General features: G+C 52.8%; 1 protein-coding gene across 1 annotated transcript in view; it reads right to left on the bottom strand.

Moving 5' to 3' along the window:
- Positions 1–25540, bottom strand: part of NOD2 (nucleotide binding oligomerization domain containing 2) — a 35594-nt gene that overhangs the window by 2283 nt on the left and 7771 nt on the right. The window contains exons 3-11 of the mRNA XM_026494730.4: positions 19096–19201; positions 14783–16598; positions 11101–11184; positions 10801–10884; positions 8431–8514; positions 6472–6555; positions 5662–5745; positions 4021–4104; positions 530–613 (exon numbers count right to left, since the gene is read on the bottom strand). Coding sequence (XP_026350515.3) covers positions 530–613; positions 4021–4104; positions 5662–5745; positions 6472–6555; positions 8431–8514; positions 10801–10884; positions 11101–11184; positions 14783–16598; positions 19096–19201 — 2510 coding nt within the window. The remainder of the gene's footprint in view (positions 1–529; positions 614–4020; positions 4105–5661; positions 5746–6471; positions 6556–8430; positions 8515–10800; positions 10885–11100; positions 11185–14782; positions 16599–19095; positions 19202–25540) is intronic.

Here is a 25540-nt window from a genome sequence, read left to right as displayed (position 1 = left end):
GGAACCTTTGTACTTACTCTGTGAGTGATAAATACGTCCCTGGAAAGAAGGAACATAAATCTCTGAAATTGTGACTCAATGCCTTTTTCAAACACATGAAGGAACGTGGATTTTAATTATAAAGATCTGGAAACACTGTGCAACAGTACCTCCTCCCTTCCCCTGCCCCACCCCCCGCCCCGGCCCATGTCACCTCCACCCAGAGGCAACAGCCCTGACCTGGGAAGGCAGGTGCAACACCCCCGAGTTCTTGCGTCCTTGTCCGTCTGCCACCACACCCCCTCCTACACTGCTACCTGGAGCTGAAACATTCCTGAATACTCAGGGTTTAGAAATGAACCACTTGGTCCATGCTTGAAGACGTGAAAACATCTTCCCCAGAGAGGAATTAGGTCCATTGCTTGCAGAATGTCATGGAATGTCAGAGCCCAGAGGCAACATGCTCACATTTCCCAGCTCTCCTGGCCCCATTTTACAGATTAGAAAAGGGAGGCTCGGAGAGGTAACGAGGTCTGCCCAGGGGCCTTACCAGACTTCCAGGATGGTATCATTCCTTTCCAGGGCCCGCAGGAGGGCTTCTGCCCCAAGGTAGGTGATGTAGTTGTTGGACAGCCTGGAGAGGAAGACGAAAGGGTGAGCTTCCAGGATGCTAGGTTCTCTTCTTGGGCCTGTCCGATTAAAGGAGGCTCCGGGAGTTGGCCAGCCCACCGAAGCCCACCGGCCCCCTTGACATGTCCCTCTCCTGTCTGAGATTCCCAACGAGCTCATCCACAGAGGCTCAAGGCCTAAAAGGAAATGCAGCCCTCTCTCCTCCGTTCCCCAGACTCGTGTATCTCGTTAAGTAGCTACTCCCTTAGGAAGGGGCTATGGCATGGGGGTTATGGAGGTCCTTTTACTCCCTGGGTTCCAATCCAACTTACACCACTTCTTTGTTGATCTCAGGCACATTAATCCCTACTTCCCCATCTGTAAGACAGACCTAAGAATGCACCCACCTCGTGGAGGCTAAGAGTTAAACAAAAGAATGCCATATTCTGTGATGCATTTGGCACCGTACTCAACTGATAGGAAATAATCAAGGAATAGTAATATTTTCATTTGGTGGGGGGAACGGGGAGCACGGGGACATGGATTTGAGAAAACACGAGGTTGGCAATTGGGAGGGGAGAAGGCACACTGTCAGGGACAGCAGGGGAAGAAGCGCCACCCCCGCTGTTCTTTTAGCTCACAGCTTGGCCTTTGAGACATCTCCAGGACGTGTCTGCCACGGCCACGATTTCAGGACCACCCAGGGAGCTGACCCTAAGCCAGTGCTGATAGTAACGGCCAATATCCGCCGGACTCTTACTACGCTCCAGCTCATACCTCCATGACCTCAGTGACGCTCACAACCCTAAGAGCCGGGTCCGAGTCTTAATCCTGTTGCCACTCAGTGCTACTGAAGCACAAATCCAAGGAGGAACAGCGGATAATGGTGGCGCTGGGGTCCAAACCCACCCCGCCAGGTGCCAGAGCCCACACACTTAACCAACATTTGGCAGTCACTCTGCCTGGAGAAAGAAGGACGCAGGCTTTTTTTTTTTTTTTTTTTTTTTAAGGTACATAAGCAGCTCATTTTTTTTTTTTTTTTTTTTTATTCATTTGAGAGAGAGAGAGAATACCAGCAGGGGGAAGGGGCAGAGGGACAAGCAGATTCCCCAGTGCGCAGGGAGCCAGATGCGGGGCTCAACCCCAGGACCCCGAGATCGTGACCTGAGCCAAACTCAGATGCTTAACTGACTGAGCCATCCAGGCGCCCCAAGAAGCTGACTTTAATGGGGAAACGGTGAGGGATGATGGAATTCAGTGGTGCTTAATTCTAAGGCTCTTGACTAGGCAGCGTGGGACAAGCCCTGCAGCTCTCCCCTGGCAGCCCTTGGGGTCGCCTGGGGCAAGTCTGTGACAGCGACAGAGGACAAACCTGCCATGTCCACATCTGATCAATACTAACCCAGGTATTGCCAGAGGCCTCCCCGTGTGCAAAGCCTGGCATCCCCGCTTAGACAAGCCAGGTGTCCCCCAGGCCTCCCAGCCCGGTTTCACCCAAGTGACGAGTGGAAGTGTTTTCCCCAAACATTTGGCAACGTCCTCGCCCCTGCAAAGCAACACAAACAAGTGTTGCCAGCGTGGATGGCGGGCTGGCAGGGGAGCAGACGCTCTCCCAGATGCAGCTGTCTGCCCGCCTCTGAAGGCGAGCGTGTGCCACGGGCCACATTTGCCACGGCCGATGCCACCCTTCCTGTGGCGCAGGGAGCCGCCTGAGGATGCCCTGACGTCCCTCTCCACTGAGACCTCTGGCACCCCGGCAGGTGTGGCGCCGGCCTCGGAGAGCCCACGCACAAGCCCGTGATGATCCCTAGCTGGGCTCCTCCTCGCACCCGCTGTCCCTGTCGTCGTGGGGTGGGAACCTTCCCGCTGAGCACCAGGGGTCGCCACACTTCCGGCCAACGCTGCCGCCCTCCAGCCCTCTGGCTCCTGGACCCTCCGCAGGCCCTCCAACCAGCACCCACCCGCCTTCACCAGCCTTCTCCACCGCCCCCGGTCTGATCCAAGTCTCCTTCATCTCCCGCCTGGAAGACAGCAGAGCTCCTGACTGGTCTCCCCGCTTCCATCTGACCCGTCTCCCCTCTGTTCTGCACAAAGCAGCAAGAATGATCTTGTTATGATGTAAATCAGATCATGTCAAGGCCCAGATTAAAATTCTCCAAAGGCTTCTCCAGGCCCCTAGAGTGAAGCCCCAAATCCTTCCCATGGCTCTGAGGCCTATGTGGCCCCTATGTGCTCCTTCCTCCCTCCACCCTCCCCTACATACAGTCCAACCACACAGGCCCTGCCTGCTGTTCCCAAAACCACCAAGCTTGTTTCTGCCACAGGGCCTTTGCACTTGCTGTTCAGTCCACCTGGAGTGTGTGTTCCTGAGACCTCAGCATTATGAGAACAATAACGTTTCTTGTTATTCACGTTTCAATTCCCATGCCACCTTCCCAGAGAGGCCTTGCCCAGACAGCTGCAACCCTGCCCCTCCAGACACTCCCTGACACATCTTTCCCTTGAATTCTCTTTAGAGCCTTTATTACAAATAATCTTGTGTATTTGCTTACTTGTTCATTATCTGCCTCTCCCACTAGAATCTAAGAGCTAGGGGGCTCTATTCTTCCCACCACTCTATCGTCAGGGTCTCTAGCAGTGCCTGGCACAGTGGGTGCTCTGGAAATATTTCTTGCATCAGTACATAAGTGGATGAATGTAGGCATGGCTGCACAACAAGGAGATGAATGAACGTACACATGAATAAACGCAAGCATGCCTGCCTGCATAAGAGAAACCACCAGAGATGACGGAGAAGATGTCTGCCCGAGCTAGAGATGGCTCCCGGAGAGGGGGTGGGCATGTCCTGTAAGCCCCATAGCAGATGCCGTCGGCAACCCCCCATATGCTCTCAGCTCTCCCCTCTAACTCTGAGGGCTGCTTGCTGGCAGAACCTCCACCCTCTGCCTGAGGCCTCCCTACGGACCCCCGGAGCGTGCTCAGCCCTGCGCAGGGGAAACCGAAAGTACTGGAAAATCATATCCCCACACACACAGCGATGAAGGACAGGCCCTTGGTGGGTAGATACCCCTGCTGCCTCACTCCTCGGTGGGATAGGGGCTCCTGGGGCTCCCCAGCAGGTCTGAGCCCCGCCGCCCTCGGTGATAAGTGGGGTGATAACTGCCTGATGACACACTTGTTATTGGATGCCTGCCCCCCCCCACCTCATTTCACTGGCCTCTCACTAGTGTGTCCTGGGACCACCTCCCCGGTAAACCACTTGTACTAGAATCCCCGTCTGTGTCTGGGGGAACCCTTACAGTATAAGCCGACTTCTGCCAGGTCACCCTGGGTGAGTTAGCCGTGCGGGAAGCTGCCCAGATATACCCCCCGCCCCGGTCCCCCAACGAGGCCAGTCATTATCATCCCGGCTCCTGCTTACAGGTTCCTTACTTCAGAACTTTCAAACTTGAATTCCTCTCAAGTCCTTTGGCAAGAGAACACACGCCTTCATCCTGGAGATGGTTCTCCTCCAGGCTGGCAAGAACAAGAGAGAAAATTCGGTTGATAGGGTAACACTTACTACGGAAGATGACGGCCCTAAGGATTAACCCCCTTGCCCCCCTACCCCAGATAGAAAATCCAACTTCCGAAAATCTATGTTTACAGATAGAGTGAGAACAGGGAGAATCGGGTGTGAGGGTTTTCAATCCCGGGGGTGTCTCTGGGAGAGAATTCACCCCAGGGTTCCTCATGTCCCAGTGACCTAATAGTCATCTTCTCTTTCCTATGAATGGAAGCCTCATTGTATTTGGGCAACCCTGTGCTTGATTTAAAAAAAAAAAAAAAAGCTTCATTTCCCACTCTCCACTATGGCTGGGGTCAGCCAGTGACATCCACACGGCCATTAACACAGAAGGGGACACTGGCAGATGGGGCTCCTGGAAATGCTCTTTCAAAGAGAGAGACGTCACTGGCCTGTGCCCCCTGCCTTTCCTGGATATACAGACTGAATCTAGGGACATAGAAATAGTACTGCAGGTTCAACAGCAGCCATCTGGGGCTGTGAGGCACCCAACCTTGACCCTGAAGCCACAACTGCGGGTGCGAAGGGACACAGAGAGACAGAGTCCCCGCCCCCTGCTGGCCTGGTGGAGTCATTACACCAGCCCCATGCCGGCTGCCCCCAGACTGGTTGGTCAGGAGAACAATAAATCCTTTACTTGTTCGAGCCACTGGACACGGTGTTTTTCCCTCACCTGCAGCCTAATCATGGAGTCATAACTGATACACCCAAAGGTGAGGCCTGCCTCTAACGAGAATTTCCAAGTGGTAAAGTCCAATCGGGATATAATCAATGGGACGTCAGCAGGGAGCCCTGCCGGCAGCCAAGGCCACCAAGATATCCTTTTTGTGACAACGATCATAGGTTTCAGTGCCCTTCTGCTTCCTGCAGAAAGCAGAATTTGATCTCCCTGATATAATCAGGAACTGCCCAGAACATGTCATACGAAGACCAGACCAGAAAGGATGTGAAACTCAGAATCAGTTTCAAGTCAACGATGTAAATACAATTTATGGTTCACCTTTTTACTTGCTCCAAACCCCGCTCCCCCTTCCAAGGTGACCCTCACTCTACTCTCTGGTATTCTTCGCCACTCGACTTAGAAATAACAAAACTTAGAAATAACAAAAACAATATGAGTATAATAACATATGCCGCTGAAAGCAGTCATCCCCTCATTTTACAGGTAAGAAACCTGGGATGCAGAGATTATTAGGTGACTTGCCCGAGATCACAGCAGGCCTGGAAACTCAGCTGGCTGGATTCCAGAGTCTCTGCTCTCAACCATTATGCCACACGGAGGCAGTGTACAAACCCATAAATATAATCACATAAAAAGAATTCGCACCTACACGCCAGGTTCTCTATGCTTCATGCCACCCAGGACATAGAGAAAGACAAACCCAAAAGCCCAACCGCTCAATTACCCAGCTCTGTTTTAACCGCTTCCACGGAGGAGGCCTGGGAATGAAGAAAGGCTGTTATCTGCCTCCCCAGAGCAGGGGACCCCCCCCCCCCCGCCAACTCACCAGAGTTCTTCCAGCGCCACATTCTTTTCCAACATTAATGCTAAGGCTTGAGCCCCCCTGCTGCCAATGTTGTTGCCCACCAGGCTGAATGGAATCAAGAAACAAAAATGTGTCAGGGCAGGGAGGGACCTCACAGATAAGCTAAGCCAAGAAGGGCAAAATGCAGGACACACGTGGCCCAGCTTCCTAGTCTGTTTCATTTCAGACGTTACTGATTGATTACAGGGCTCTTTTTGATGAAGCCCAGAAGCAGCCTTAGACTCCTTCTCGACATGATGTCCTGGGCGGCCACTATTAATGGACTGGAGTTGGTCCCTGAGATATAGCTGATGCAGCCCCCAATCTTTAATTTATAGATAGGGAATGAAGAACCGTTTCAGAATTTTTTTTTTAATTTTCTATCGAGAGAGACAGAGAGAAAGAGACAGAGAATGGGGAGGAGCAGAGGGAGAGGGAGGGAAAGAGAGAATCTTAAGCAGACTCCACGCTCAGCGCAGAGCTGGACGCAGGGCTCGAGTTCACGACCCTGAGATCATGACCTGCGCCGAAATCAAGAGTCGGATGCTTAACTGATTGAGCCACCACGTTGCCCCTGGGAATCAAGGCCCTTGAGAGGAGAAGGGACACTCCAAAGTCACCCAGAACGACTCCAGTGTCCTGACTCCAAATCCAAGAGTCTTTTTTTCTCAACCCACTGCCTAACATGGGGAGATAAAAACAAAGTTTAAGCAAATGAAGGACTTTCCAAACTGGCCCAGGCTCCTCCCTCCTCATGCTGGCTCCCCATGGCCATGCAGCCCCGAAGCTTACCTGAGCCACCTCAAGCTCTGGTGATCCCCCAAGGCTTCAGCCAAGGCCTGGGCGCCCTCGTCACCCACCTTGTTGCCCCACAACCTAAAAAGGCCAACAGATTCTGTCAGTCGGTCAGTGAGCAACTGCTATGTGTTCTAGACATGCGTGAAGAATGCCCTTCCTCTCTATGTCCCCGGCCGGAGGAGCGGGACCACCCCATTCCGGAAGGGTCTCCTAGGTCCCAGCAAAGTGGGGCTCCTAGGTCCCACCAAAGTGGACCTGCCTCCACCTTTTTGGAGGGACGGCCAAACTGCACTCACATTTTTCAGTCAGATTTATAGAACAGTAGAGGCCCCCCTAGCACATGCCCTCAGGGACAGGGAACTGACTCTCAGTGGCACTTCACAGGGTTGTGACATTTTTCCTGCTTCCCAGTGACTGCTACCCGCAGGTCCTCAACTACCCTCCAGGACCACCCAAAACAAGTCTCACTCTTTTCCCACAAGCCAGCTCTTTCTCTTGCTCCTCCCTAGCGTCCCCTGTTCCTTCATAGTGTCAAACTCCTTGACCTCCAGGGTCATCCCCCTCGGACCCCCTGCAGTTTGGGTGGATGTTTCCCTTTTCAAAGGTGGGGCCCAGCTCAGACATTGCAACTTGGCTGTTTTATACATGGGAAGTGAGCTCTGACCTGGATGGGCACATGTGAGCAAAGCTGGCTGAACTAAGAGGTTCACTGCACTTTCATTCATCGGGTAAATATTTCCTGAGCCCTGGCTATGGACCAACACTGCTCTGTGTCCCGGGGAGATTGCAAAAAACCTGGAACGACCTCAGTGCGTCTCAACAGGAGCCCGGTTAAATAGATTACAGCCATCCAGCCCTTCAAATACTAAGCAGCTTGTCGTTTAAAAATGAGGTCATTATGGTATGAAAGATACTGTTAAGCAAGAAGAAAAAACCAATATGCAAAACAGTTTGTATCAGAGGATTGCATCTGGAGCTTTGAGCCCAGTGCCGGGTCCAGACAGGTGCCTTAATAAACACGTGTTGAAAGAGAATGCCCCACATCCACTAGCTGTGACCCCGAGCAGGAGAGAGTTTGGTGGGACTGGGGCCACGCTTGTGTTGGACTCTGTGGGGCTAGGCATGCAGCCTGGAAAGGTGCTGATCACTCAAGCTTGGGGGCAGCTCGCCCACCTAGGAAATGGGTTGGACCTTAAGGTTTTAGTCTCTCTTCCTATAGCCTTGGGCCCTCAAACTCCCATTTCTCATCCAAAGGACCCTAGCTCACAGCAGGGGAGGCGGGACAGGAGGGGGGACGGCACGGATGCCATCCTGGGGCGTGGTCACTTGGCCAGGGAACCAGAGGAAACCCCCTCGCCCCTCCCCCACCCCCCCACACTCCCTGGGGACCTGTGGTCTGTGGGATCACCCTCCCAGCCCACATCTGACTCCTCTGCCCTCCCTGGAAGGCCTGGCCTGGCCCACAGCAACCCGCGCTCTGAAGGACCCAGTGAAGCCCCCTTCCAACCTGGGGCCAGTCTCCAGTCTTGCACACCTCCATCTCTTTCCCTGCTTCTCATCGATGACCGCACATCCTCTGCAGAGCTTTTTAAAATGACTGATTCCTAAGCCCTGCACCTGGGCATTTCATTTTATTAGTCTAGGGTGGGGCCCAGGCAATGGCATTCTTCAGAAGCTCCCAAGTCGTTCTGATGGACACACGAAGACTAGAAGCACAGCCCCGGCCCCAGCGAGGACAAGAGGGCTTCCCACTGCCACCGGCTCATGGGCACTGCCCCCCCCCAACATCCTGAACTTCCTGTTTATTGACTGAAAGACAAGCACCAAAGCAGCCAAGGGCCACCCCCTCTCTCCCACTGCCTCTGGGCCTTCCTGCTGAACCCAGTCACCTACCTTTAAGTCCCCCAACTCCCCCCACACACACGGGTCCCTCTGCCCCAGAATCCAACCTACCCCAAGAACTGCAAGGAGGCGTTGGCTCTGAGCCCCTCGGCCAGCACTTGGGCTCCTGCGGCAGTGATGTGGTTATTCCCCAGCCTGGAAAGGAAGGTAGGGAGGCTAAGAGAATGCGGGACAGGGGGATGGGAGTGCCCAGAAAGCCCGGGGCTGGTGGGGAAAGTGGGTCCCAGACATAGAAACGTGGAGAAAAGCTTTGAGGACATCTCTGCAGGATGCAGGAGCCTGTCCTCTCGCTCTTGCCTGCCCAACAGTGAGTGTATGTCCTTTTCTATTCTGTTTGGGGAACTTAGGAATGACTCTCGCTACTTCATTTCCCGGCTGCAAAGGGAAAGAAATGGGGGAAACCCGTCTTGCAAGGGAGGGTGACAGGTACGGGCAGGAGGCACAATAGGCAGGTGTCCTAGGAGGTGGTTTCCCCAGGGGATGGAGGGTGACTCACTGTCACACCTTTTCCTCCTGTGTCAGCCACCAGCTGGTGCTAGACTCCATGCCCCCTGCAGCTTTCCCGGTCCGCAGTCGCTGCAGGGAACATTCATCTGTTCTGGAAAGAGGGCAGACCCAAGCCGCTGGGAGAGGGAAGGGGATCCCCCTGAGCAGGGGCTGGAGGGGGGAGGCTTCAGCCACATCTAGATAGCTCAGAGAGTTTCAGGGAGGTCCCCAGAACTCTTACAACCCCAGGCTTCCTAGAATTAATTATACACTTTCTTCTTTTTAGAGAATTTTCAGACCCTTGAAGCCACTCTAGCTTACAGTGCCATAGGGCTGTGAGCTAGAGTGGCTCACGTTCCCTTCGAGAAGGAGTGTGGTGGCCTCTCACACCTCTAACCACAGGCCCTGCTGCTGGCCTGGGAAACCCAAGGTCGCCTCTGTACTGAGGCCCGCTTCCCACAGGCGGCTCTCAGCCAGTGACCGGGAGACACAAGACTCAGCTGGGCAAACTTGGCTGGAGGACTGGCTGCCGCCATCTGTGCTCTCAGACCCACGCTGAAGGCCATGATGCTTCCTCCCAGTCCTCTTTCCTTCCCCCTGCCCCTCACTCAGGGTCAGACCTGCCTTGGGGTCATCTCCTGACTCTCCCAGCCTCCCCCAGCGCCCTCCCCCACTGCCCCTCATTGGCATTTTCCCCGACGAATGTCTTGTACATCTAATCCCTCCTCAGAGGCCTGAACTACCGTTGGACAAACATACTGAGAACTTTTGTGATTATTCGCCATCTTTTAGGCACTGAGCTCGCTACTTAAAGCACTGACCCCATTGTACCACCTTTCTATGTAGGCTAACTCATTTAATCATCGCAACAACCTATAAGGAAGCCGTAATTATTATCCACATTTTACAGAAGGGGAAACAGAATCACAGAGACACTGGACTGACCCAAGTTCACACAGCAAAGGAAGATTCAAATCTCAGGGATCCTGGACCCAAACCTTGGTCAGTCTGATCCCAGAGCCAGCCCCATGCTCTCAACTATCCCGCTATTCTAGCCCCAAACCCAGGCCTCAGGTCATGAGCGTGGCTCCTTCCTACTACCCCATGGCCCTCCCTGGCCTCTGGCCACAGCCGCTCTCAGGGTTCTGAGTCTGGGGAAGCAGGGGGTGGTGGCAGAAGAGCCCTTTGCACAGAAAGGCACCTCGGGGTTGGCCTCCGCAGCCCTGCCTGAGACTGACCAACTGGTCAGCAGTTTAAAAATGGAGCTCCCATCCTCAAACCCAGCCCAGCAGGTAGAAAGAATGGACGAAGGCAACTGTTCGCTTTGCCTTCTTTCACCGCCACATAAATCCAGGAGGTGAGAGAGTGAGAGAGAGAGAGAAGCCAGGCCAAGCCAGGGGCCAGCAGGAGAGGTGATTTAAGGGTGTCAGGAGCGGCTCCAGTTGAGCCAGGATGGCCAAGGGCAGCAGAAACACAGCCTTCGCAGGCGGGATTACAAAGCCGGCACCCTCCAAGCGCTGAAAGGACCTTCTGAGAGCTTTTTGGGGACTGGCTGCCACCGCCATGGTGACAGGGGACTGCCGCACGTCTCTGCCCGCAGGACGTGCTCAACGTCCATCAGGGAGCTCGGTAACCCCAAAGAGCTCGGGACACTCTTAGACACGAGGAAGGAAAAGGTCCTGGAAACCCTCTTCAGCCCCGGGGGCCTAAAGGTCAAAGGGCAAGAAGCTCTCAGGAGAGCCAGTCCGGAGTCCGCTGGGGGGGGGGGGGTGTCACAGCATGGGCAAAACCGTGCTCCAAGGAAACACTGGCCCTGTCTGCAGCCAGGAGATCACCAGCCCAGCAGACGCCGAGCCAGGGCCAAGACCAGACCGAGCCAACTCCGCTGTGCAGAAGAAAGGCAGTTTCCAGGGCCTAGGAAAGCCCCGGGCTCACCTTAACGCCAAGAAGTTCCTCTTGCACGCAAGGAGCCTGGCCAGGGAGTGCGCACAGCCATCGGTCAGTTTGTTGTTGAAGAGCCTGGAAAGTTCCGAAAGAGAGGAGCCATGGAAACAAAGCACAGCAGTCGGGGACCACCCAAGCCCAGGGTAGCCGGCTGCCTCAGCACAGGAGCTGCCCACACCCTCCGACCCGGCAGACACTCCCAGCCCCGCTCACAGCCGCCACCGCTGTGGCACGACCTGGAGAGTGGCAGGGGGCACGGGGCCCGACGTCCACGGCCCGAGCCCAGCTTACGCTAACTTCTGCAGCTGCTGGCAGTGCATTGCGTGCTCCGCGAGCTTGCAGACGCCACGGTCTGAGATGTTGTTATCTCGCAAGCTGACAAAAGGCAAGATAAACAAATTTGAAAACGGAGCTGATGAGAGAAAAATCACATAAACAAGACTCCCAAAGAGATTTTTCACTCACGCCCAAAGCGCCAGCCTCTGGACTTCTGGGAAACACCGCAAGCACTGAGCACCCCAGAAAAGAGGACACGCCCCCATCCCTGGCCAGGGTGCTGACCTCACACCCCAGGTGGGGGACAGCTCAGCACGCAGGGACCCAGAGCTCCTGCTGAAGAACACTGGGCTCCTAGGGGGTCCCCGGCCTAGTCCAAGGCGCTGTTTCCAGCTTTGTAGCCCAGAAATGATCTTCCTAGAGGCCTCCCAGAAGGTTCCGAGGTGGGCCGATGTGGTGGGAACTAGCCAGCCCCCTCCCCCGCAGGAGGTGATGGTGGGTACCAGAGGGCAGCGTCCCCCAAACTCACCTGCTCACCAGATCTTCAAAAAGCGTCTCTAGAATACAGACTCTCAGGTCCTTCCCCTGGAGCTGGTGATTCTGTCTGTGTGGGGCGGCGGGGCCCAGGGATCTGTGTACATTAACAACTGCACCCATGACCCCCATCCTCTGGCAGATGGGGGAGACCCTAACTTAAAGGTTAACAACGTGGGCTCTAGAATCCCTCAGTGGAAATTCTGATCCTTAGCAGCCACTTACTAGCTATTTGCTGTTCCCTTCCTCTGTAAAAAGGGGGAGATGGTATTCCCCACCCCACCTGGCTGCAGGAGAGTAAGATTTAAAGAGACAGTACACATAAAGCCCCTTGAGCACGTGGCAGGCGTAGAGGCTCCCAGTAATCACGACTGCTCATGGAGCACCTGCACGGGAACTCACCCAAGCACTTCCCAAAAGCAAAGGTATTTAATCCTCACAAAAGCCTACCACGTAGGTACCATGATGATGTCTATTAAGGGGAAGGAAATTGAGGCACAGACAAGTGCAGTGACCGCACCAAGGTTGCACAGCGCCTAAAGCCTCTGGGCCCAGGAGGTCCGGCTCCAAAGCCCACCCCTGAGCACGACATTGCCTGCCTCTCCCCCCAGGCCTTCTGTGGGTGCCTAGAGCCGTGATTTTCAACCTGCAGGCTATGACCCGTTGGTGGGTCATGAAATCAACTCTGAAGGTCCTAGCAGCATTTTTAAAAGGGAAAAAGAACAGAAGAGGGCAGAATGCATCCGAGTTTACACCGGAAAGTCATTTTGTGAAGTTTTTGTTTCAGTTTTAGATGCCTGTGCGCCCGCTTGCTCCTTCTCTCTCACAGTGGGTCATGGCCAAAAAGCTGTGAAAGCCAGCAGCCTGGAGTCAGAGCCAGGGTCTAAAGAAACCTAGATGGGGATACTTTGTAGACAGGTTTCCTGGAGGCTGAGCACTTTCTGTTGGCATGGAAACATTTCAAGTGGGAGAGAGGCAGTATGGCTCTGGGGGAGAGGAGGCCCCCCCCCCCCGCCGTCCGGAGCCTCTGTCTCTGTCTCTCTCTGTCTCTGTCTCTCTCTCACACACGCACAGGCAAAATGCCCAAGCAGCAACCTCAAGGTCCTTTCCCCTCCCACACAGCGCTGGCAATTTCGGTATAGAGAGAAAAGAGCAGAACTTGGTCAAGGTCTTTTATGGCTCATGGAAAAATCGAGCTGGTTCCCACAGACCACCCCACACCCAGGGAATGAGAATCGCTGGGCACAGGCCTGAGAATCTGCATTTCCACAAGCCCCTTTGCACCTACAGGCAGGGCACTGGAGCCAGACCCTCCTCACCCTCCTCTGAAAATAGAAACAGACCTCGAGCCTCCCCTCAGCCCTCTGACACATTCTGGGAGTGACATGGGCTTTCCCTAACTGAGGAGAGGGAAGCCACTCATTCTCAGGATGGACTGGTCTATCAGGATCATCCAGGCCAGAGGTTCCGACCTCTTGGGGCTCGAGGACCCCCTTGAGAATGACAGGTCCACTATCCAGAAAAACATTCATATTTGATCAGGAAACTGACTCCCATAGAAAGGTCTCAGACTTCCTGAGTGAAAATACGGGGATTCCTCCTTCTTGGGGAAATAGAGTATGGTGCTGGCCGTCTTCCATTTGCCTGGCCAGATCCACTTTCCCCTGTCTACCTGGCTCTCGGTCCTGAGGGGCTGATGCCCATGGACGACAGCAGCGGGCACCCCCTGCTGGCTCCCGGTTGGGTGGTCAAGGCACGAGCGGGAAGGGGAGGAAGGGCCAGGGCCCCCACTCTCTCAGCTTTCTGTAGCCTCAGCTCCTATCAGGCAGCCTTCTCCACACCTGCCCCCCCAGCCCTGCCTCTCCAGGCCTTCCCCACCCCCACCTTCACAGTCACTGGCCCCAGGACCCTGCCCTGTCCCTTCTGGCTCTTCCTGACTGCTGTTCAAGCCTCTGTAAACAGTCCCTTTAGTAAACTCTCTGCAAATCACCCAATTTAAATGTGTCAGCTGTTTCTTCCTGATAAATTCATAACAGTTATGATCTATAATATACATGGGAACTATATAAAATATGTTACATATTGTGTTATTATTACATTGTATTTATAAACTTATGACCACAGACCCTATGCAAGGGATCACACAGGCCGCCACAGCTTCTAATAGATCTGCATACGTTTGCTCCAGAGAGAAAACAAAAAAATCTTGCTGCTCTGGCCAGGAGAAGTTATGCCCTCCTAATATATTCAAGGAGAGGCTTGTCCCTTGCTTAGGGTCAAATAAGATCATCTGGGTTAGACCAAAAGCCCCAGAAAGCTGTGAGTAGATATTAACATTAAGCTACTACTTCTGCCCCCTCGGAGGTTTTAAACAGGCAGCAGGACCTGCCCTTTCAAGGCAGGAAAGGAAGCTGGGGAGCCTGCGGCAGGCTGGCTGCCAGACCTGGGCATGCCTTCTGCTCTCACCTGGCCCAACACATGGAGAGAGGCCCTGCGGGTGCTGGAACAGACGTTCCAAAGGGGGAAACCTCACACCTCCAGACGGGGCTCCGGAGCAGTACAGGTGACGGCAAAATCTCCTGTGGCCTTAAGGGCAGGCACAACTCTGCAGCCACTTTCCAGCTCTTGGATCCTGAAATCTGCATCTCACTGGGATTTTAAAATCTCTCATGGGGCCTAAATCACCTCTGATTTGTGGGCAGTTCCTAATAACACACACATATGACACAAAACTTTGCACGTCACTTCAAGGTTCTCGCGGAGCCCCTGAAACCTCTCCGCGGACAGGCTGCTTGTGGGGAGCAAGGACTTGTCACCGGAAAGATGTGATCTGTTCTACCCCACTCTGCCATTTCCTGTGTCGCTCTAGACCGGGGACTCTGCTTCTCTGGGCCTCAAACGGAGGATAACGGGGAGTCAGCCCGGGGTGTTCACAGAGAGGAAAGGACTTAATTCCGGGAAGTGTGCAACACAGCGCCTGACACGCAGGACACTCCATAGACGTGGCTGTCGTCATCACCATGACACTAAGGCCCAGACCGCGGAAGGGGCCCGGCTGGGGTTGCACCGAAGGGGTGGCGGGCCTGGACTCCCGGGGGTCCCGTGCGGAGCCCCCACAGTGCATCCTGCCCCCCGCCAGCCAGCACCCCCCAGCAACACTCACTACAGAGCCTTGCAGACATTGAGACAAGGCAGCAGCTGCTCCACACCGACGTCCCCGACGGAGTTGTGGTCCAGCTGCAGAGCCATGGGCCGCTGCAGGTGCCGCAGCACGAACGCCAGGGCGGCACACTCTGCAGGGCCCACGCCGCAGAACGTCAGCTTCAGGTGCCCGACCTTCAGCCCCCGCACGGCCTCCCGGGCCAGCCGCTCCTCCTGCATCTCGTACAGGCTCCGGATGAGCCAGACGAACCCGGGCATGGCATGCACGCTCTTGGCCTCCCCCGGCACGGCCGCGGGGATGGAGTGGAAGTGCTCGTGGAGGCTGCGGGACAGACAGGCCCGGGCGCCAGCCTGGCGCTGGAGCAGGGCCCTCTCGGACACCTGGCACTCGGCCAGCAGGCCCCTGTGCTCCCGGGACAGCAGCCCCGCCAGGAAGGCTGCCGTGATCTGGAGGTTGTGCGGCTCAGCCTCCTGCAGCAGAGCCGCGGCGCCGCCGTCTGGGCGCTCGGGGCGCGGCACGCACATGGGGGGCAGCAGCCGGGCCAGCAGCGAGCTGCGCGGCCCGTGACAGCTGAAGAGTTGTCGGAGCAAGGACTGCGACAGGTCGGCGCTCAGCACGAGGTACAAGGCTGCAAAGAAACACTGGAAGGTGATGTGCAGGAATTCCAGCGGGGCGGCGCCCCCCGGCACGACGCTCCTGGCGTGCACCAGGAAGCCGAGAGAAATGTCCTCGGGGCCCACGTGCGCCGCCTGGAGCTGCTTGGCGGAGAACACGTAGCAGCACTTGCCCAGGCCGCAGACAGCCAGCCAGCCCAGGCGCAGGAGGCTGGGGAGCCTGCCTCGAAGCAGGCCGGACCCCAGGCCGCAGGGCACCGAGCCTGCCGGGGAAGCATGCAGCAGAAAATGCTGCAGGATCAGCAGGTACAGATCCGTGGTGGTCTTTGGGGACCCCCCGCCACACCACAACAGCTCTCGGTGGCATCTGGACACCATCCACGAGACCACAGGAAGGTGGCACAGACCGTGCAGGGCCGAGGTTGCTTTGAGCAGGCGGACGAGGCGGTCGGCCACCCCCGGCTCCCGGTGGCACTTCCTCAGGTACAGCTCGATGCCCTCCTCCGAGAAGCCCTTCAGGCAGAGCTCCAAGCGCAGGCACTTCCTGAGGAGCGCGGACACCGCCGCGGGCCGGCTGGTTAGCACCTTGCGGGCATTCTTGAGCAGGTTGCCCTGCAGGAGGTTGCAGAGCAGAGTCTGGACAGAGGTGGGGTCGGTCGGAGAGCAGTGGCGCTCGCGGTCCGAGAACCTGAACCTGAACTCGTCAAAGCCATCGAAGGTTAAGAGGACGCGGTTGGGGTGGTCAAGGAGGAACTGGAAGACGTCCTGTTGGCCGAGGTCGGGCCAACAGCAGTGTTCGAAGAGCAGCGTCCGCACAGACAGAGGCTTTGCCACGCACTGCAGCTGCCGGCAGCTGAATGGGAAGACGAAGAGAAACTCCTGGAAGTCACTCCCTGAGGCCCAGAGCAAGTGCAGCCGCTGCAGGAGCGTGCTCTTGCCGCTGCCCGCCTCGCCCACCACCAGCAGCGTGTCGGCGTCGTCATTGAGGCGGCCACGGCTGCTGAAGAGCTCCTCCAGGCCCAGGGTCGCAGGGCTCTTCTGCAGGGGTTCGGCCAGGCCCGCCTCTGTCCGGATCTCCAGAACATTCTCTGTGTATATTTCCTCCAGGCAAAGATTCTCTGCCCCATCGTAGGTGCTCAGGAAGCGAGACTGAGCGGATATCGTGGACCTCAGCTTGGACATGTACTTCTTACACGCGGTATCTGGAAGACCGAAGAGGAGGCGAATGAGGTAGGATGGTGGGGAGGGTGGGATCTGACAGAGAGGGGGCTTCATGGGGGGCACGTGATGTGATGCATGGATAGAAGAGCCAGCACGTGCCAGCCCTGGCTTTTCCACTTGCAAACTACGGGCTTTGATGACAGTCACATAACCTTCCTAAGCCTGGGACTCTCCCCGCCTTGGGAGGTGGGAAAATGGTGGTCCCTACCTTATAGGGTTTACATGGAGCAATTAGGATAATTCATGTCAAGTGCTTCCTTCGGCGTCCAACACAGGGCTCAAAAGATATTAGCTAGTGGTATTATTATTACTACTGACATCAGGAAGAGCTGTGGATGAGAAGGAGCCTTGGGCTGGGATCAGAAGGCCTGCATGCCGATGCCTGTCCCGCCATATTGATTACATGGCCTCTTGGCCCCTCAACCTCGGCTGGGTCTTTCTAAAGAAAAACACAAGGTGTAAAAGCCTGGTAGCCCCGTTTCTGAAGTCAGATCCACCTGGGTTTGAAAGCCACCTCCATCATTACCTTGTACCAGCCACTCAACCTTTACCGCCTTGGTATATTTATCTCCAAAATTAGGGACAATCCACACCCTGAAGGATTGTCATAGGAGGAAATGAGAGAAGATAGAATTTAGAGGAACGTCTGACATATGGTAAGCTCTCGAAAGATGGTATTTGTTATCGCGATACTGAGGGGTTTGGGAGGCATAAGAGGAGCAGCGGGTCCCAATCCTCAGGGTCTGTGAAGAAGTTACCTTACCTGCAAAAAAGGGACTAGATAAATGTGATTCAACTACAGAGATAGGGACATTATCCTGAATAATCCACGTGGACTTCGCCCTGTTTGGTCTCCGGGTCACTGGAGTGCCCGGGTCGAGCACTTGGACAAGAGTCCTTGATCAAGGTTCACTTCCGCATCCTCTTCACAGAACCCTCGCAACCCTCTCGCGCATAGGGTGTGTCCACAAGGCAGCTGCTTTTCCTTTACCGTCCTAATAAGCAATGTGGGCAGATTACTTGCTGTATCAGGGGTTAGTTCCCCTTTCAAGGAATGAGGAAGTGGTAGTCCAGAGCCCCCAGGGCGGGGGGACCTTCGAGCATCATGGCCTCACTGCTCCCAACCAAAGACCGGCCCCCTTGTTCTCAACTCAAAAGCTAACAAGTCATTCTCACAGAGCACACTGAGCATACCAAGGCTCTGTTCACGGTCATCCAGAGAAGTTGCGCTGTGCTTGTGTTCCGTGTTCTGTCCCCAGAGCTGATGACCCTCATTGCTTTTAATGCCCCCTGGCTATACCAGGAGCACTCAACGTAGACACCATAAAATATATACCTTCCTCTCTACTACCCTGAGTTCTAATGCAGGTTTTCCAGACACCACCAATATAAAATTCTCTTGAAAAGCAACCATCTCTCATTTTAAAAACAAACCCAGGTCAAGCATCAACTTTGGATTGGTCACCCTGGGGAATCTGGCATCATGTCACAGAGTTACGATGCATGAAAGCCGGCTGTGCTTGATGATATCAACAGCCCACACTAACCAAGGCCCAACCCGGGCACCGAGCTCCGTACGGACCAGCCCCTTGGGACACTGATGTCTGTGCCCTATTCTCAGGGAGATGGTGCTCACCGAGGTGCCAAGCACTGGCTTCTAGCCGTCCCTCCAGCAGGCATGCTCGCTGCCCAGAGGGTAGAGCCCAGGGTGGTAAATCGATCTGCTAGCGCCACCCACAGCTCGGGGGCCCTCACTGCCAATGAGCAATCCCTATGGTGATATGGGAACAAGACATGTGAGCCTCTAGCCCTCTCTTTACAACTGACGATCTCTTCTCCCAAGAAAAGGAGAAGCACTGGTGGAGACGGTATAAAACCAGACCCATCCTCCCCACGTCGACCCCCGCCCTCCTTGCCCCAGTTTTCATATCCGTAAAGTGGAAAAGATGACACTGATTTCTCAGGTTGCCACAAAGCACAGATGCCTTGAATAAAACACCTTGCAAGGACCCCTGCCTAGTTTCAGCTGTGGGATCCAAGCCCCTCCCGTCCCTGAGTTGGGCTGGTGGCCACGTGCAACGAGAGAGATACCATGTTATCTAAATCCATTTGGTCCTGGAGTGTCTGATAGTGAGTGGTTAAATTGCAGAAATCGAGAGATAACAGCCCTATCTCAAAAGCGTATCCTTTCCAGCACAGATAAAAAGAGTTTGGCTAGCGAGGAAGACCTGCCTTCGCTTCAGAGCACAGTAAGCTCCAGTCATCACTGTGCAACTCAGGAAATAATAAAAGCTAACCCTAATATTACACGCGGTAATCCTTTCGATCCTCCCAATAGCCCAGTGAGTCAGTGGTGGTTTATCCTTGACCTCGGGAAACTGAGTTACGGCCAGTAAGTGAAATTCACTCTTAACCGTGAATCCCTACAGCCTTTCCTTCCCTTTCGGATGAACTGAGAAGAACATAATATATATATACCTTCAAAAGGCAGGGCCAACGGGACTGGCAATTCTTGAACATGACGTAGAAGGAAGGCAGCCAACCCATTCGCCTTCACTGTGGCAAGATCGAGAAGCCTCCTTGCCTATGGGGAGAGCAAAAGTCAGTATCTTTCCAGAAAGGCGGATGGAGACAGAGTGGGAAGGTTTCTACCGATCCCTACAATTTCATAGGCATCTCCCTTCCACCACAATAAAAGGCCGGAACAACACCCCAGAGCAAGAGGGGTCTGAAGAAGTCACTAGGTGTTGTGTGGTGAAGCGAACACTTGCATACGCACCCGATCTGGCTCCCACTAAAAGAGGGAATAATTTAAGGAGAAAATAACATAAATCTATCAACCTCCAAGGATAGGAAAAACAATTCTGGAAAGCTAGAAATCATTTGGAAGACAGGTGATTCCATGGGGCCCCGAGGCTTGGAAGACCATCCCTGAACACAACCCCCACATTTTCATCTCCAATCTGAACTGCTCCCCCGAACCTTGGACACGCACACCCAGAACTGCCTGCCCACCATCTCCACTTCGATGTCCCCTAAACACCTCTGACTTCACATATCCAAAACCAAGCTCCTCGTCTACACCCACCCCCAAACCTGCAGCCTTCCTCCTTCCCACTAATGTCAACTCTACCCTTCCAGTTGCTCAGCCCCAAACTTCTAGAATCACCCTGGAAGCCTCTCCTCTGCGATCCACCAACAAATCCTGTTGGCTTGAACGCGTATCCAGAACAGCCCAATAGAAGGAGAATCCTCACTGCCTAGAGGGTAGACACAAATGCAAGACGTGTTTGTAATGTTGAGTCTTCTAGTAGCCTTTTTTAAAGTAAAAAGAAATGAAATCCATTTCAATCATATATTTTATTTAGCCCAATGTAGCCAGAAAATTACCATTTCAACATGAAGTCAATATAAAAAAATTACTGAGATACTCTACATTGTTTCTTTCATATTGAGTCTTCAGAACAGAATCCCACTGCGGACCAGCCCTCATTTCAAGTGCTCGATAGCCGCATGTGGCCAGAGTCTACCCCACTGGATGCACAGCTAGAGAGCGCTGCCCTTTCTTGTCGTCTCCTCTGTGCCACCGCCCAAGCCACCATCATTGCTCACCTGGAAAACAGCAGAGGCTGCCCACCTGGTGTCCCTGCTTCTGTCTCTGTCCCCAGAATCTATTCTCAATGCTGCAGGCAGAGTGTCATTCTTTAAAAACAAAAGCCAGATCATACGTCTCCCGTTACAAATGTCCCAACACTGCCTTCATTTTCTCAGAGCAAAAGCCCAAGTTGAACAATAACCTACAAGGCTCCAAACAGACCGAAGTGCTGTCTGTGACCTTGAGGCTCCTGCTTCACTTCTCTCACTTCACCTCTTACTGCTCTTCCCCCTGCTCATTCCACTCAGAACACCAGCCTCAGGTTTTCTGGAAACATCAAGCATGCTCCCACCCCTGGGCCTTTGCTGGGACTGTCCCCCCTGCCTGGGATGCCCTTTCTCCTGCTGTCCATGTGACCCCTTCCTTCACTTCCTTCAAGTCTTTGCTCAAATATCACCTTCTTGAGAACTCCCTGACCACTCCATTTAAAATTGCAATCCCTAGCCCCGCCCCCTGTAACTTTTCGACCCCCAGACCCACTCTACTTATTCTCTACAGCACACTCATCACCTTCCAACGTGTCCTGTCATGTGTTCCTTTTGCTTATTGTCATCTCTCTGCACTGGAACAGGAGCGTCTCCAGGACAAGGATTTTTGTCTGTTTTGTTCACTGCTGTTTCCTCAACACCTAGAAGAGTGCCTGGCACAGAGCATGCATTCAAGGACTTGCCAAAGGAATGAACAGTAATAGACTTAGAAGAGCCCAGAAAGCCAGATCCTAAGCCAACAGTGGCCAGATTGAAAACCACACAACATGCATTTTGGAATCTATAAAGATCTCTGGAATGAAGAGCATCAGATACCTCTAGAACCAAAGGAAATGACTGAATTAAGGAGGATTGAGTTAACGTGGCCTATAAAACAGATCTCCGGTTCCCCTTAACCACTCCAAGCCAACAGCAACTGTCCCCGCCCTGCCACGGCAAAGTGTGGAGATTTATATTCTGGAAAGGCTAAAACAGGGTCCCTGGACTGGGAGGCACCAGGCACAATAAAGGAAGTGGGCATCGTGCCCCAAAAGAAGGTTTAAATGACCATGTGCAAAATGAGTGCTGAACGCAGAGACCTCTCCCCACCACTATCAGTGCCCAGCCCTCTTACTCACTGGGCTCCCGCAACTCTGGCAGTCAGACCTTTACCTCCAGGCTAGCAACTTGACCAACCTAGGAGGAAAGGTCTAAAGGTACAAATGCCATCACTGCCCAAAATGTCTACAGTGAAACTGGAGGCAGACAAGTTTCACCTGTAGGCTCTGAGTTTCCAGTAAGTGTTAAGGAGTCTGTTTCGGTCATGAGCAGCAAACTAAGGATCATCATATGCCCAAAGAAAGAATCTCATGTGGGAGGTTGAGGCCAAATAAGTTGAGAAGGGGAAAGCAACTTGTAGGGTAAAAAGGTTATGCAGGGTGGAAAAACATCTGCCCCCCCCCAAAAAACAACAAAAAACAAAACAAAACCAAAAAACCAGAACCTGCTGTATCGTTATGGTCCTTAAGTAAGATAAGAAATTGCATCCATAAAACAAGAACAGGATGTTATAATAAGCGACATTTTATTTTTATTTTTTTAAAGATTTTTTATTTATTTATTTGACAGAGAGAGACAGCCAGCAAGAGAGGGAACACAAGCAGGGGGAGTGGGAGAAGAAGAAGCAGGCTTCCCAGCGGAGCAGGGAGGCCAATGCGGGACTTGATCCCAAGACCCTAGGATCATGCCCTGGGCCGAAGGCAGATGCTTAACGACTGAGCCACCCAGGCGCCCCAAAAATAGACATTTTAAAATAGCTCTTGGAAATTCAAAGTGATAGCAAAAATGAAAAACACAAGGGTGCAAGGGTTTAAAGGTTAAGTGGAAGATATTATAGAGGAAGTAATGCAAAGAACACAGAGAAAGAAAATGGACAAGAAAGAGAAGAAAATTAGGAGATCAGTCTAGGAGTCCTAAAATTCAAATAGTAGTTCCATAAACAGAGAAGAGAGAAAAGAGAAAGAAATCACCAATAAAGTAATCAAGAAAATCTTCCAGAACATAAAAGAATCTGAGTTTTTGGATTCAAAGCACCCCTTGTGGGGCGCCTGGGTGGCGCAGTCGTTAAGCGTCTGCCTTCGGCTCAGGGCGTGATCCCGGCATTATGGGATCGAGCCCCACGTCAGGCTCCTCCGCTATGAGCCTGCTTCTTCCTCTCCCACTCCCCCTGCTTGTGTTCCCTCTCTCGCTGGCTGTCTCTGTCTGTCAAATAAATAAATAAAATCTTAAAAAAAAAAAAAAAAGCACCCCTTGAGTGACCAGCACAACAGAAAAACACTAAGGCACATCACTGTGACATTACAGAATGTTAGGGGGCCAAAAGAAAATTTCACATGCTTCCAGAAGTATAAAAGAGTTTTGGAATTCTAGGAATTCTTCTCTGGAAGAGAGCAGACAAGGGAGTAATAATCTCAAAATTCTGAAGGAAAATGATGACCAACCCCGAATTTTATACCCAGCTAAATTATTGATCAAATACGAGGCAAGTTTTAACGATAGAAGAGCTTAAAATTTTAACTCCCATAGGCTCACTTTACAGTATGTGGGAGATATGATCTCCCAGAATAGAACAAACCAAGAAAAAGGAAGACATATTACTCAGGATACAGGAAAACCAACACAAGAGGACTATGAAGGGAAATCTCAGGATGATGGCTCTACCAGAAGCAGAGGGCCGCCAGCTGAGGCAGATTGGAGCAACGTGACTCAAGACTCACACACGTCCAAAGCAATTATTTCCTAGATGTCCAGGCAGGCCTGGCTCTAATCCTTATCTATATTTGGCTTGTCTACACTACAGGCTAATATCATTCTTTCTTTCAACCCCTGTGGCCTGGGTCAGCTGAGGACACCCATTTCACCCCCAAAGTGTTTGGCCTGGCCCGATTCCTGGGAGCTGGAAGAGCCTCGGACAAGCTTACAACTGCACACTTCCTCTGACTATTCCTGGACATCCGGCCCCTGACTCATACTGCCCTACCAGACCCTCCAGCTGTAGTGAATTTCTCGGGACTCGCTCAATGACCTTGCCCACTGACTTCCCAGCAGGAGCCCTTCAAGCCTCCAGAAGGTAAAACCAAGACCAAGTCCCTGAGGTCCTGTTCTGTTTCCCTGCTCCTGGGAGCCCGCATCCAAGAAGGAGAGGCAGGACTCCGCTTTCCTGACACTGCTATGCTTGGGCTTGCTAGAACTTTCCCAAAACAAAACACATGGTTTGGAGAATTATTGCATAAGGTATTAAAACTGTGAAGAAAAGCAAAGAACTGATTTCACACAAAAGTCAGGCTAGGGGTAGCAATGGTGGAAAGAACTAGTAACATTCTACGTCTTTGTGTGGGTGAAGGGAACATGTTTATACCACGACATATGAAATTATACACTTTCTGCAGGCATGCTACATTTCCCAAGTTAAAGGTGTTGGGATTAATACTGTAAAAGAGTCAAGCACTTCAGTCTGACACCGACCCTAGCAACTTTAGCAGGTGCAAGAGTCAGATGGAGAGCTGGTTTTACAGCCTCAGGTCTGCTAACAACTGTTATGCCCAACTCCGTGAGGTCACTGCACGAAGCCCCACATGTCACGGCAGAAAGAGAAGATCATTCGCTCTGGGGACAATCAGGCCTGGATTCGAACTCTAGCTGGGCCACTTCCCAGATGGGTGGTTTGGGCAGTTTCTTCATTGTTAAGAAACAGGGGAGCCAACACTATACCCTTAGAAGGCTGTAGTGTGGCTTAGAGATCACGACCATAGAGGGCTATGGACCGTGCCTGGCCTGTGGTAGGCACTCCCTCAGTAAATAGTAGCAGCGGGTCTTCTAGGGATCTAGTTCTTCAACTTGCATTTTGTTTCATTCCACAGCATTTTTCAGTCCCCAACCTGCAATCCATGACAACTGCCTCTTTATAGGAAATTACAAGGTCAGTTTCTGAGAGTAAACAAGGTAGTCCTGGATTGGGGGGATATGTTAGTCGGACATACCACAAGTTCCACCCACAATGAATCAGAAATTCAGCCACTGAAGGCAAGCCACCACGTTAAAGAACCATAGAATGCCAGAGCTCAAAAGGGGTTCAGAGAGCCTTTCCAAAAACTTAAAACCTCAGGCCGTCCAGTCCCTTGGGAAACTCCCACGACCCCCAGATGTCTTGTCCACCACATGCCCTGCGTAGTCCCAGCAATGGGTGCTTCTGCTGTCTACCCAGCCCTTACTTAAGGTGGATTCTTAGCTCATTAAAATGCAGGCTTTCTTCTTTCCTAATATTAGCATTTAAGGTTATATATTTCCCTCTATGTTCTGCTCTAACTGTAGCCCATCCATTTTTATAAATCAGATTCTCATTACTGTTTGGTTCTGAATTATTTTCTGATCTCCATTATGATTTCTTCTTTTTTTTTTTTAAGATTTTTTATTTATTTATGTGACAGAGAGACAGCCAGCGAGAGAGGGAACACAAGCAGGGGGAATGGGAGAGGAAGAAGCAGGCTCCTAGCCGAGGAGCCTGATGTGGGACTCGATCCCGGAACGCCGGGATCACACCCTGAGCCGAAGGCAGACGCTTAATGACTGCGCTACCCAGGCGCCCCCCATTATGATTTCTTCTTTAGCCCATGAGTTACCCTATTTTCTTTTTTCATCCATCCAAATACCTCCTCTATGCATGCCCTGTCTCCTCTAGGCCCGGGGCTGCCTCCTCTAAACCGCTCAGAGCGTCCAGACCAGACCACCATGTTGACCACTTGACCAAAGATGACAAGACACAATCCTTTAACTTCCCAAATGGGCTGATTCGATCTCCACAACAGACCACAGAAGGCACCAGTGCAGGTGCAACAACGAACATGTTGTCTGTAATCCCTGCAGGGCCAGGCTCAAGGACCTGGTGCTCAGGGTAGAATTGTTGGTTTCGTGCGCACTAATGAGTAACAAGAGGGGCCACACCACATGTGCTCTGTAAATATGAGCCAGCTTTAGAACAGCCTTGAGGACACACTGGCTTATCCCATCAGTCTCTACCTAGACTCACCTAATCACCCAAGACTTTTTTTTTAATAGATAAATAAAAACTAAAAAAATCCCCCAGTTCAGCCCATCCTAACACTGCCATTTAATTCCAATTCATTCATTCATTCATTCATACATTCAATAACTGAGGTGTTTCACCAACAAGTATTTACGGAGTGCCTATTTACTGAGCACAAGACGCTTTAAGAGCCTGGCACAGAGTAAGCATCTAAATAGA

This window comes from Ursus arctos, unplaced genomic scaffold (assembly GCF_023065955.2).
Source record: "Ursus arctos isolate Adak ecotype North America unplaced genomic scaffold, UrsArc2.0 scaffold_19, whole genome shotgun sequence".
Taxonomy (NCBI): Eukaryota; Metazoa; Chordata; class Mammalia; order Carnivora; family Ursidae; genus Ursus; species Ursus arctos.
This window is presented reverse-complemented; position numbering and strand designations above follow the sequence as displayed.